Genomic DNA, 12,560 nt, shown 5'->3' with positions numbered 1-12,560 from the left:
TTTGCCCAGATGGCGTTTGGTCTTGCTTTGGTCCAGTATTTCCTCACTATGATCCCTTTGCTCCCTTTTAGAATGGTTAATGGATATCCTGTGCCATTATATGTTGGAAGTATGTGATGTGCTATTTTATTTTGGTTTTGTAGGGGGCATTATAGCTAGGAGATTGCTGAGTCTCCAATAGACTTTGAACTTTGGACTTTTAAACAGTGATGAAACTGTGATAGACTATGGGGACTTTTGAAGTTGGACTGAATGCATTTTTGCATTATGATATGGTTACAAGCTTACAGGGGGCCAGGGAATAGAATATGGTGGTTCAAATAGGAATGGCTGATATAGACTAATATATTTGAATTCTTGATCATTAGGTAATGGCACTACTTTAAAAGGATTAGGATGGGTAGCCTTGTTGGAGTTGTGTGGCATTGCTGGGGGAAGTGTGTCACTGGGGGTAGACTTTAGGATTTCAAATGCTCAAACCAACACCAGTGTCTCTCTCTTCCTGCTGCCTGCCAATCCAGATATAGACTTCCCAAATACCTTTCTAGCATCATGTCTGCCTATGTGTCACCATGCTTGCTGTCATCAGAATAATGGACTAAAGCTCTGAAACTGTAAGCCAGCTCCAATGAAATGCTTTCCTTCATAGAAGTTGGCATGGTCATGGTATCTCTTCCCATAATAGAGCAATGAGGCAGACATTCCATGTAAGGTTTCTTTGGGATTACAGTGACCTGAGTCCTCTGTATGGAGAGAAACACCTCAGAAGAATAGTATTTCCTTTAGAAAGAGTTCCTGAGAAGCTCAACTCTAGGACAGGAAGTAGAATCAATGGGTGAGGCTTCTAATTGGATGAGAAGCAGCCTTCACCTTGGGGTTGCTGCCTCTGGCCTCATGGAGATGGCTATTTATACCACCCATGGGAGCCTCCATGCACAGCTCTTCTCACCTCACCTGGGCCCTAACACACGTGGAAACAAAGTTTGCTTGCCTGCTGAGAAAGCCATGAAGTAGTCACTCTTCTTGAAATTGCCTCTCTCATCTAGAAAGTGGCCAGGGTCAAACTTCTCTGGGTGGGGAAATTCTTTGTTATCATTCAGGGCAGAAGTCAGACAGGTTATTACACTTGTGCCCTGAAAGAAAGAGAACCAAAGTCATTTATGGAGGAGGTTGTGGAATCTAAAAAAAGTTTCAGCATCTCTTAGAGTGGAACTTGGGCAAAACTGTGGATATTCTGGAACATAGAAGTTTCTTGAAAAAGGAAAATAGTACAAAGTAGGGTTTCCATTATCATGATTTTATCCAGATATCAGGTTCTAAGAGGAAAGGAAAGGATAAAATAACTACATCTTGGCTATATAGCATTAGTCTCACTGTTTAAACAACCAGTGTCAAGCTTCCCTTGTAAGGCCCACACAGAAGCCAAAAGGGAAAGGGATACATCCTAGAAGTAGAAAGGTCATAGTAAGAGAACTCTAACTTTCTGGGTGAGATCAACAACATCTTTGGAGACTTTATGTATTAGGCATGTTGGGCCAAACGTTAAAATGTATGATTAATTACTCAAAACATTCCCTGTGACCCCTACTGAATGCAAAGACGTTTTCAGGCAGAGATAAGCTCTGTCTTTACCTCCTGCAAACTTCAATTTCAACAAATATTAATCAATATTTAGTAATATTAATAATACAAAGGCCAGGGAGATGGTTCAGTGGAGAAAGTGATTACCAAGCAATTTGAGAATTGGGAAGGTGTTTGATTGGCTTATTTAAACTAGCTGTTTTAATTTGTGAGTTAATTGGAATAAAGTGGTTTTATTTATTAAAAGCAACAAATTATGGGTTGGTTAAAACTAAGTAGAACATGGTGGCACAAGCCTGCAAACTCCAGTGTTCAGGAGGCTAATCCTGGGATATTATTTTTTGATCCAGAATACACTCAAATTTTAAAATAAAATATGGATACTGGTGTGTATATAAAAATAATACCAATGTATTTGATAACATACTAACTTATTGAGATTCATAGATGAGTTCCTCCAAAGCAAGGAAGAGAAAAGCCACTGTTAGATTGCACTTCTCTTAAGTAAGTGAAACAAAAAGTATGTAGGAAAATGGAAATATACAATTGGGGCTAATTGGTAAGGGTATTAAAACCCACTGGAAAGCAAGGATGTGGATAGCAGATTGCATTAACAGACAGGAAGTATGTGAACATATCAATGTACTGAAAAGTTTGTGAGAACCCAAGCCTGTGACATTTAGAAAGCTGTATCAACAAATGACAGGCAAAGGAGCATAACATGAGGGGGTGACATGTTTCAGGCATGATTCTGGCATGCCTGAGGAAGGTCAAGCCACCTACAATAATATTAATTGATTATTGACAGGCAAAGATGCCTAGTGAGGAAACATGAAATGTATCTCACCTTGGGAATGTGGTATCCTCTGAACTCCACATCCTGTGTTGTTTCACGAGGCAAGGGAATGGGAACAAGATCGATGCATCTCTGAATCTCATGCAGCACAGCATTTGTGTAGGGCATGTGGTTCTTGTCCTGCATACAAGGGCTCTGATGTCTGCCAATCACTTGTTCAATTTCTTCCTGAATTTTAGCTTCCAGGGCAGAAATCATAATTTTTATAAAATGGAAAAGAATTATTTTTGTGTGATTCTTGATCATTTTATGTTGTGGTAGGAAGTAGAGAGTTGAGGAATCTAAATCCCTCCATTTGCATAAGGGAAGAAAACCTAATGCATGGATGACATGGTTCTATATATAAGACATGAGAGAATCCACCATACAACTAATAGAGATTATAAACACTTTCAGCAAAGTGGCAGAATAGAAAGTTAACATGTAAAATCCATATCTTTTCATAAAACAATAAAAAGCACACTGAGGAATAAATTAGGAAAATAAACACATTCACAGCAGCCTGACACAAAAAATAAAACATGCAATGGGGAAAGAGAACACCTATTCACTACACAGTGCTGTCAAAACTGGACATCCATTTGCAGAAGAATGAATTATATTAATGTTTTTCACTCTATGCAAAAATTAATTCAAACTAGATCAAAGACTTAAATTAAACCCTGAAACGATGAGACTTCTAAGGAAATCATCAAAAATACACTTCAAGAAGTAGGTGTTGGGCCTAGAGATACGACTCATATGTTAAGAGCTCTGGCTGCTCTTCCAGATGTCCTGAGTTCAATTCCTAGTAACCACATGGTGGCTCACAACCATCTATCATGATATTGAGTGCCCTCTTCTGGCATTCAAGCATACATGCAGGCAAAACACTGTATATATCATACATACATACATACATACATACATACATACATACATACATATTAAAAAAAAAGAAAGTGTAGGCAAGAACTTTCTGAACAGAGCTTTGATAACAGGGTACTGGACCCAAGAATCAGCAAGACTCTTAGGAGCACATGAAATAAAAAGTCTGTGCATAGCAAAAGAAACTAACAGCCAGTTATTTTTCAAACAGGGCACTAATATTCAGAAACTACAAAGAACTGTAAAAATTAAACACACAAAAAATTCTGCCAATCTGCAAGTGGACAGATGAACACAGTTCTATAAGAACACAACTTGCTCAAAAGTATTTTTTAAGTTTTCAACATCCCAAGTCAGCAAGAAAATACAAATTAAAACTACCTTGAGATACTAGTCACCCCAGTCAGAGTGGCTATCCTTAAGGAATCTGACAGCAAATGCTGCTGTGGATATAGGGAAAGGGACCTTTACACACTGCTGATGTGAGTGCAAATTAGTACAGCCATTATGGAAATGATTAGGAGGTTTCTCCATAAGTTGAAAATATATCTACCATATGACCTTACCATATACCTAAGAACTCTATATGCTACCACATACACATTTATAGATACCCAAGAACTCTGTATGCTACCACAGACATATTTATAGATCCTTGTTTATTGGTAGCAAAGAAATTGAACTAACCAAGATGTTCATTAATAGATGAATGGATGATGAAAATGTAATACATATAGAGAACAGAAGAGTTTTCAGCTGTGAAGAAAAACTACAACATAAAATTGTTCAATAAAAGAAATGGATAAGGAGAACATAATACTGAGGTGATCCAAACTCAGAGAAGAGAAGAAATGCATGTTCTTCCTCATAAGTGGATCCAAACCTATTATGTCTGTATGTATTGTGTAAAGAGTTGTAAGTGTAAAGACCAAGGCAGGGTAGTATTAGGTGATAAGGAAGGATGAAACACAGATAAAAGAGAACACATAAACATGAAGAAGAAAAGGAGGTTGGATAAGGCTACAAGGACGGGGAACAAAGGACTAAATAGGACTCCAGTGTCTCGTGAAATAAAGTCAGCAATTGATAAGCACATTGTGAAATTAAAAAGACTCTTTACAGCAAAGGAAATGGTCAATCAAGTGAAGAGGTGTATGACAAGACACTAGAAAATCATTTTCAGCTAATACAGGATTGATATCTACAATATACAATGAACACAAAAATCTAAACACAAAACAATTTAATCAATACATGGGCTATAGTTCTGAACAGAGTTCTTAAATAAATGAAGCATAAGAGGCTTGTAAACATTTTTTAAAGTATTCAATATCATTAACCATAAAGGAAATACAAATTAAAACTACTTTGAGATTCCATCTCACTCCAGTGAAAATGGCTATCATCAAGAAATCAAATACTAAATGTTGCTGATGGTGTGTTCAAAAAGCAACCATTATTTGTTGGTGCTGGGAGAGAAAACTGGTCCAGGAATTGTGGAAATTGATGTGGAGATTTCTCACAAGGCTAAAAATAGGATTACTAATGACCCAGATATACCACTCTTGAGTATTTTCCCAAAAGACTCTATATTTTACTACAGAGATACTTGCTTATGCTTGTTCATTGCTGCTCTATCAACAATAGCTAGGAAATGGAATCCAGCCTAGATGCCCATTAATTGATAAATCAATAAGATGTTACACATATACACAGTGGTATTTTATTCAGCCCTGGGTGAAATAAAACTATGAATTTTTCAGGTAAGTAGACGGAACTAGAAAATATTATACTGAATAAAAAAATCCAGGCCCAGAAAGACAAATGTCATGTGTTCTCTCACAAACTAAAATGATTAGATTTGAGTCACTCTCCAAAGAAGAACATTGATGTCTGGTGCTGCAAAGCTGGTTAAATGCCTGTGATTGAGAAAGTTACAGGCTTTTGAAGGAAAGCTATTAAGGTTGTTTTGCAAAATGAATATGATGTGTCCTTCAATTGCCTTGTGAAGATTCATCCATAGATTGGTGCTACTCCAAACGTTGGTCAGAGAACCTTCTTGTTGTAATGGGTGGTAGTTATTTAAAAGACAAATCAGAGAAGATAAGAGACACTTGATTGCTTAGCTATAAATGGGTCATCTATCACACCTCCTCCAAGACTCAGAAAGCATCTTAGAGGAGGAGAAAGAAAGAATGTAAGATGGGAGAAAGATGTTTAGTGTGGAAAGCTGTATATCAGTCATGAAATGGTCTTTGCACCCTTGAACTGTCAGGAGCTAGAATTTCCCACAAACAACTACACAAGACTGGTCCCATCAACCTTCCCTCATTGAGAGGGGAGGGGTTCATTAAGCCCAAAAACTTCCTGGGATCTGTAGGGAGTTAATATTTCCTGAGATGCAGAGAGAGATTTTCTTGGGTAATATAGCCACTGGTAAATTGTTGATAATTCAGTAAATAACCCCTCACCAATCATCAGATAAATAAACCTAATTAAAATTGCTTTATCAAAATTTAAAAATGACATGAAAGTAAAATGGGACAAGTTGAAAAGAGGAAGGGGTTTACTGGGAGGGATGGGGAAAAAAAGAGAATAATGGGGATATATTGAAAATAATTATATATGTATAAAAATGTAATGAAACATATTGACTATAATTAATATATGCTAACAAAGTTTAAATAATAAATATTTTCTGGAAAAGAAATAAGTATGTATTAAGACACATGAAAAAATGTGAGAGGGAGGCTAATTCTATTTGAAAAACTGTTATGATTTTGTCATAACCCAAATCAAGGATTCCAACTTATAGCAGGGAGAACAGTGGCCACTGCCCTTCCATTCTCTGCTGTGACTTAAATATTTCATTCTTTCTTTACTGTGTGTGATCTGGTATGAATTGGAATCATCCAGTGAGGAACAAGTGCATTGATCGTGAAAATGTTGCTAGTACAGAGTCTATTCTAGGAAAGAATGGGACAGTTTCTGGTGCCATCTGCCCATTTCTACCTGGACATTCATCTGCCCATCTATGATCATACCTGTGACCTCTGGGTGCTTCAGCAGGAACAAAAGCCCATATTTCATTGTGGTACTCATTGTCTCTGTTCCTGCAGAAAATAGATCAAATATGGTGATGGCCAGGTTTTCAATAGTAAATTCAGAATTTTGATTGTGTTTTCCCTAATAATTGTAAGTGAGAGGAATTAGTTTTTTTGTTGTTAGTTTGTTTGGTTGGTTGTTTCAAAGGTTTATAGGTAACAATTCAATATGACACAACAATTTTATGAGTAAGTTAGACATTAAAGAATGTTCTATCTGAAGATAAAAGTAGATGCTGGAGGGAGCATTAGGATTCCTTCACACAGTTAATACACAATTAGAGTTACAAAATTCCAAGGTTTTTTTTTTTTTTGTTATTGCTGTTCCTCACTTTTCACTCACTGGGAAGAAGTAAGTTCCTCTGTGATCTTTTCATGTGTATTAAGTCAGTTTGTTATCACATCAGTTGTAGCACCTATTGAATCTTTATTACATTTAAAGTCTCCAGGACTACACACATACAAACTCCACTGCTATTTTTAACCTCTTCAGTCCTTACATTCACCACCATAACTCAAACTAATGTCACCTTCTCAAATTTTGCTCACGTGTAGACTACAATTACCATCCTCTAGATTATCCTTCTCTTAATCTAAACTGTGGTTTCCTCAAGGCTGAGCTCAACTGCAAAGGCTTCCTAGAGTCTCTTTAAAGAAAAGTCCTGTATTCCCTAAGTCTTTACACCTGCTATTCATGGATGTCTCTTTACATATAATGACATGTTCTTGAATTGATGTGTATGTATGTTAGTAAAGAACTAACTTTGAATATGGGAAAATATAGAGCTTCTAATTCTAAATAAATTGAGATTTTTTTTGGCTTTTTTCGAGACAGGGTTTCTCTGTGTAGCTTTGGAGCCTATCCTGAAACTCACTCTGTAGACCAGGCTGGCGTTGAACTCACAGAGATCTGAATGCCTATGCCTCTCGAGTGCTGGGATTAAAGGTATGTGCCACCACCGCCCTGCTTAATTATCTCTGAATATTCAGCTTGCCTAGGAAATGGGTTTGACAAATAGTGAATATTGCTGGAAGGAACATTAGGTTGAACATCCCAATTTCACCGAGAAAAAGGAAAACTGAGTCAGAACGCCCACACATGTGCAGGAGCAAGTCAGGGTCCCTTTTCCATTTTAATCAGGAAGTGGTCAATAAAGTCACGAGGGCTACTGAGGTTCAGAGTTTCTTGATGCCTTTTTATTTCCTTCAAAATGAACTCTTTTATTTCAGTACAAATTTTAAAGTATTTATTATGGATTCCTGGGAGATGGTATAAAACAGGGTATGCACAGCACAGCTGGAAGAGAAAGAAACTTGCATTAGTGTAAACAGCACCCCTTCCAGGACATAGTTGTCTGTCCAACAATCATAAAGGTGAGTTTCACATGCCTCCTGTGCTTCTATATGCCTGCCATTTGGAGGAGCAGGAACAGCATGGATCAAATGGTTAAAGCTGCCATGCACATAGCCTGTGAAGCAACTTCTGATCACATTCATTTCCTGATAGCAGATTTCCAAAGGTTATGTGGGATAATTCCACTGTTCCCTCTGTCCTACTGAGAACAGTAACATACAGTATAATTGGTCAAAATTTCTCAGACAGTAAATTAGTGATAGCAGGTATAAAAGCAGTCTTTATCTCAATTTATCCAGTGCATATTTCTCCAGTCACCTAAAAATTGCAACACCAACAGACATCATGCAGTGGAAGGGGGAAATTTCATGAGGTTCCACTCAAAACAAGTGAGGATTGCTGGGAGAGGGAGAATAAGACTTCTCAGGGGATGACTCCTAACTGGTTACCTAACACCAAGTGGTCAGCCTGAAATTATATCCATATCAGCAACACTAAACGGACCGGCTCAGCAGGTTTTATTTATATGTTGATATGATTCTTATATATGTATGCATATATATGTACACACACACACACACACACACACACACACATATATATATATATATAAAACAATTTTTAAAGAGGCTATGAATTTGAGAAAGAGAAGAGTGGTAGGAACATGGAAGAGGTTGAAGGGAGGAAATGGAAGAAAATAATGTAATTATTTTTAATTTAAATTAAAAGTCATCAGGGATCTAACACTTGCTGCAATTAATAAACAGGGCATCAGAAGCTCAGTCTGAAATTTCAGGTCCATTTACATCCAGTCCTAAAGGAGCCCCTCAGATTCTTTCCCACCCCCAACAGCCAAACTAAGAGCAAGGACACTTTTAAGGAGGCCTTTGTAGCTGCACCAGATAAGCTATGATGGTGGACTTCTCAGTCACATGGTGCTGACCCAGCAAATGATCACACCCTTCATTCATTCCCTCTCAGAAAGTATTCCAGTGCTGTGTTCGTTGTAATAGAATTAGATGACTGCCAGGACAACAGCATAAACGAATGCCAGTCTTTCCTCTTTATAAAGGGGTCAAGAGGTCGATTAATTTTCTGGTGATAATATGAGAAGCTCAAAGCCATTATTAATGAATTTGCCTAATCATGTCGTAACATATATAGAGATAAATATAGATATATATTTAAAGAAAAAGATACCTTAAATTTGAATGAGAGGAAGGGGGGACAAATATATAGGAAGGTTTGAGGGAAGAAAGGGAAGGGGAAAGGGATGTGATTATGATCTCAATTATACATATACATACATATAATTTTTTAAATATTCCCAGTTTAACATCTGTAACTTTTTTAATTTGGGAAAAGTATACGGTAGGGACATTCTATACTCAACTGCCATCTTATTACAAGTGAGAGTAAAATATTAATTATACTCTTTTGATAAAAAGAAAGCAAGCTAGAGCTGTTTTGGATAATGTGTTTCATATTGTTTAGTTTCAAATTGTTGCTCCAATAATGAAAGGAGTAAACTATTTGCCCTCGATGTCTCTTGTTTTGGGGAACACGTATTGCCCTTATAATCTATAGAAACAAGCCGGGCAGTGGTGGCGCATGCCTTTAAACCCAGGACTCGGGAGGCAGAGGCAGGTGGATCTTTGCGAGTTCAAGGCCAGCCTGGTCTACAGAGCAAGATCCAGGAAAAGGCGCAAAGCTACACAGAGAAACCCTGTCTCAAAAAACCAAAAAAAAAAAAATCTATAGAAACAGTTCTTCATGGTTGTAGAGCATAGGTTCAAAACATTTTCTGACCATGTACCATAGCAAGAAGTTAATTCTGTAGCCTGAAGCTTTATCCCCAAATATTCGGCAAATCATAAAAGGGTTGTTTTTGTTGTTATCCAAAATAAATACTTTGATAAAACTGAAGCCCTCTGATAGTACATTTTCTTTATGTTCTACTTTATATTATCTTTCCCCTTTCAGTGTGAACTGGAGTTGATAGTTCACAAATTGGTTAGGAATCATAACAAATAAGAATGAGCAATAAATGATCTAGAAATTATGTAAACAAGAAGAAACCAAAAACCATTCAAATCATCTTCAAATACGGTTGGTTGGTTTTTTTCTTTGTTGTTTTGTTCTTGTTGTTTGTCTGTTTGGAAATATGGTTTGTGAAAGAGTTTCATTCTGCATCCCAGGTTGGCCTCAACATTATTATGTAGCCAAGGTTATATCACTATACCCAGTATTTAGTTGTCTCTACAAAATATAAACTAGTAGTGTGTACATGGAGAGATGGTTTAGCAGTTAAGAACATGTGCTGCTCTTACAGAGGCCCCGAGTTCAGTTTAAAGCTCACGTCATGCAGCTCATAACCACCTATAGCTCTAGGTCCAGGAAATTCAACACATATTTCTAGACATGAAGGGCACCTGCACTCACACATGCACATGTTCTCAGGTAGATACATAATTTAAAATAAAATCATTTTTAAAATGCTAATACTAAACCTGATTATATGTGTAATTTTTGCTTCTCAGGAGACTGAATCAGATAGCTCATGGGTTCAAGGTTAGCCTGGGCTATATATTGAAACCTACAGAAAATAGGAATATAAACAAACATTGCAAGTTACAAGGCATACCAACATTTTAATCTCCCATTGGCTATGTCATAATATGTGAGCCAAGGATTTGCTAATAGTGGTCTTTAAATGGAGAACTAATGTGAGGATGTGTTTGGCTAAATAGTTATAAAAATCACCTAACAGATGAAAATCAGTTTGGGGCAAGTATATTCCAACAGAAAATAAATAAATAAGGGAGGGAAGGAGGAAAAGATCAAAAGAAAGAAGAGAGTCAAAGAGGAAAAGAAAGGATCCTCCAGTAAAGGGGGCAGTTATAGAACAGAATGCACCAGTCAGTGCACAGCTTCTCACTTCCCTCAACACCTTGTAGAAGACGTTTCATATTCCAGAGTTTACTTAAATGGCTTCTTTTTTGAAGGTGAAAACTACCCACATTTTCTCAGAGTTCCAGCCCTTCAAAACCTGTTTCAGATGCACAAAGTTCATAACCTGAGTATTAGCTTTTGAACAGTGAAGGTATAGACTTGTGTCATATAATATTTTCACATATAATGTCTTAGTTTGGGTTTCTATTTCTGTGAAGAGACACCATGACTACAGCACCTCTTATAAAGGAAACCAATTAATTGGGGCTGGCTTACAGTTTCACAGGTTTAGTCCATTATCATCATGGTGAGAAACATGCCAGCATGCAGGTGGGCATGGTGTTAGAGAAGGAGCTAAGAGTTCTAATGTGGATCAGCAGGCCTCAGGAAAAGACAGTGATACCCTGGGTGTGACTTGAGCATCTGAGAAGTCAAAGCCAACACCCTAGTGACACATTTCCTCCAACAAAGCCACACCTACTCCCAAAAGGCCACACCTCCTAATAGTGCCACTCTCAATGGACAACGCTTTAAAACACAGGAGTCTATGGGGGCCATTCCTATTCAAACCACCATATATGAATAAAACTGAACTTTACCTGAATCCAAGGAGAATTTAAAATTTCAGTATTTCTTTGAAAATTCTTCATGAAGCCTCTGAAAGTGTCATCATTATAGTCAAAACGATGCTGGAAAATGACAGCACAGATCACATTGCAGGGAACACAGGCCAGAAGGAAGTTTGGGTCACAGGGAGACCCTAGAACAAAGGAAGTTCAAAGTTAATATACAATCCTCATACAGACCTTAAAATTTCAAATTAAAACAGTTGGGAGTGTGAGATACTTAGAGAGGAATCATCACTGTGACTTCCATAGGACTGAGAGACACTTTATTCTGTGTCCCCCAAGTAAACTATCTGAATCCCATCTAATTTGTAGTCTATAGAAGCTCTTTAAGTCCTCATTCAGAAGAGGAAAACCATAAAGATGGATCACTTAAAATATTTATAAATGTGTTCAATTTAAATCTAATTATGGCTGTTCCTCATAGTATCTACAGAAATCTTGACAATTTAAGTTTCAAATCAATTTCTATTCTTCTAAAACCTTTTATAATATGTTCTATTAAATCCAAAATATTCAAAAGAGCCAGCGTGTGATAACTATTTTAAACTTGGAAATGAGATATTCACATTCTCAGCAAACCCATGGTATACCTTACATTTGCAGCTCATCTACTTTCACAGTACCCTGGGCAGTTCCATGAGACTGGGGCTCCTCAATTTCCTAGGAAATACTGGAGTGAAGGAAGTGGGGGTTGACAGAGCAGAATGCAGGGTACATAGGCTGAGATCTGCTATGCATAAGGAAATACAGTCCCTTCTATTTGTGGGAAAGCTGAGATAACAGGGCAGAGCCTTCTGGTGTTAGAGAGGAAGTGGAAATATCAATTTTTAATCATTTTCTAAATAAAAATCTTAATTAGGTTCTTTAATTAATTTATAACAATATCATGGATAATTATCCTCATATTTCACAGAAGCTTCTTTTTTGACAGATTGAGACTTTACAGAATCCACAGCTGAATACAGAGAATAAGTGACTGTGGGGTACCCTTAACTGATGTATCTGGAATGCAGACTCTACACCTAAGGCTCAGGGAAAGTCACAGAAAAGGAATAGAAGAGAGAGTAAAGCCAGAGGACAAGGACATCTGCTACTAGAAATTATCCCCTAGACATGACAGAAAAAATGCACCAAAGAACTCTCAATGATGTGGTTGTCTGAATAATAGCAGCATGACAGTAGTTAACTTGGCAACCAGGACAATGGAAATCCCACAT

At 37.2% G+C, this 12,560-nt stretch overlaps 1 protein-coding gene across 1 annotated transcript in view; it reads right to left on the bottom strand.

Annotated features, from left to right (window-relative positions):
- Positions 1-950: 950 nt before the first annotated feature.
- The window catches only part of LOC128095198 (cytochrome P450 2C70-like), a 35,187-nt gene continuing 23,577 nt past the window's right edge, over positions 951-12,560 (bottom strand). The window contains exons 4-8 of the mRNA XM_052713989.1: positions 11,314-11,474; positions 7,531-7,705; positions 6,349-6,480; positions 2,429-2,616; positions 951-1,133 (exon numbers count right to left, since the gene is read on the bottom strand). Of these exons, the coding sequence (XP_052569949.1) occupies positions 951-1,133; positions 2,429-2,616; positions 6,349-6,480; positions 7,531-7,705; positions 11,314-11,474 (839 nt within the window). The remainder of the gene's footprint in view (positions 1,134-2,428; positions 2,617-6,348; positions 6,481-7,530; positions 7,706-11,313; positions 11,475-12,560) is intronic.

Source organism: Peromyscus californicus, unplaced genomic scaffold (genome assembly GCF_007827085.1).
Source record: "Peromyscus californicus insignis strain IS unplaced genomic scaffold, ASM782708v3 Scaffold_4__1_contigs__length_199733344, whole genome shotgun sequence".
Lineage (NCBI taxonomy): Eukaryota > Metazoa > Chordata > Mammalia > Rodentia > Cricetidae > Peromyscus > Peromyscus californicus.
This window is presented reverse-complemented; position numbering and strand designations above follow the sequence as displayed.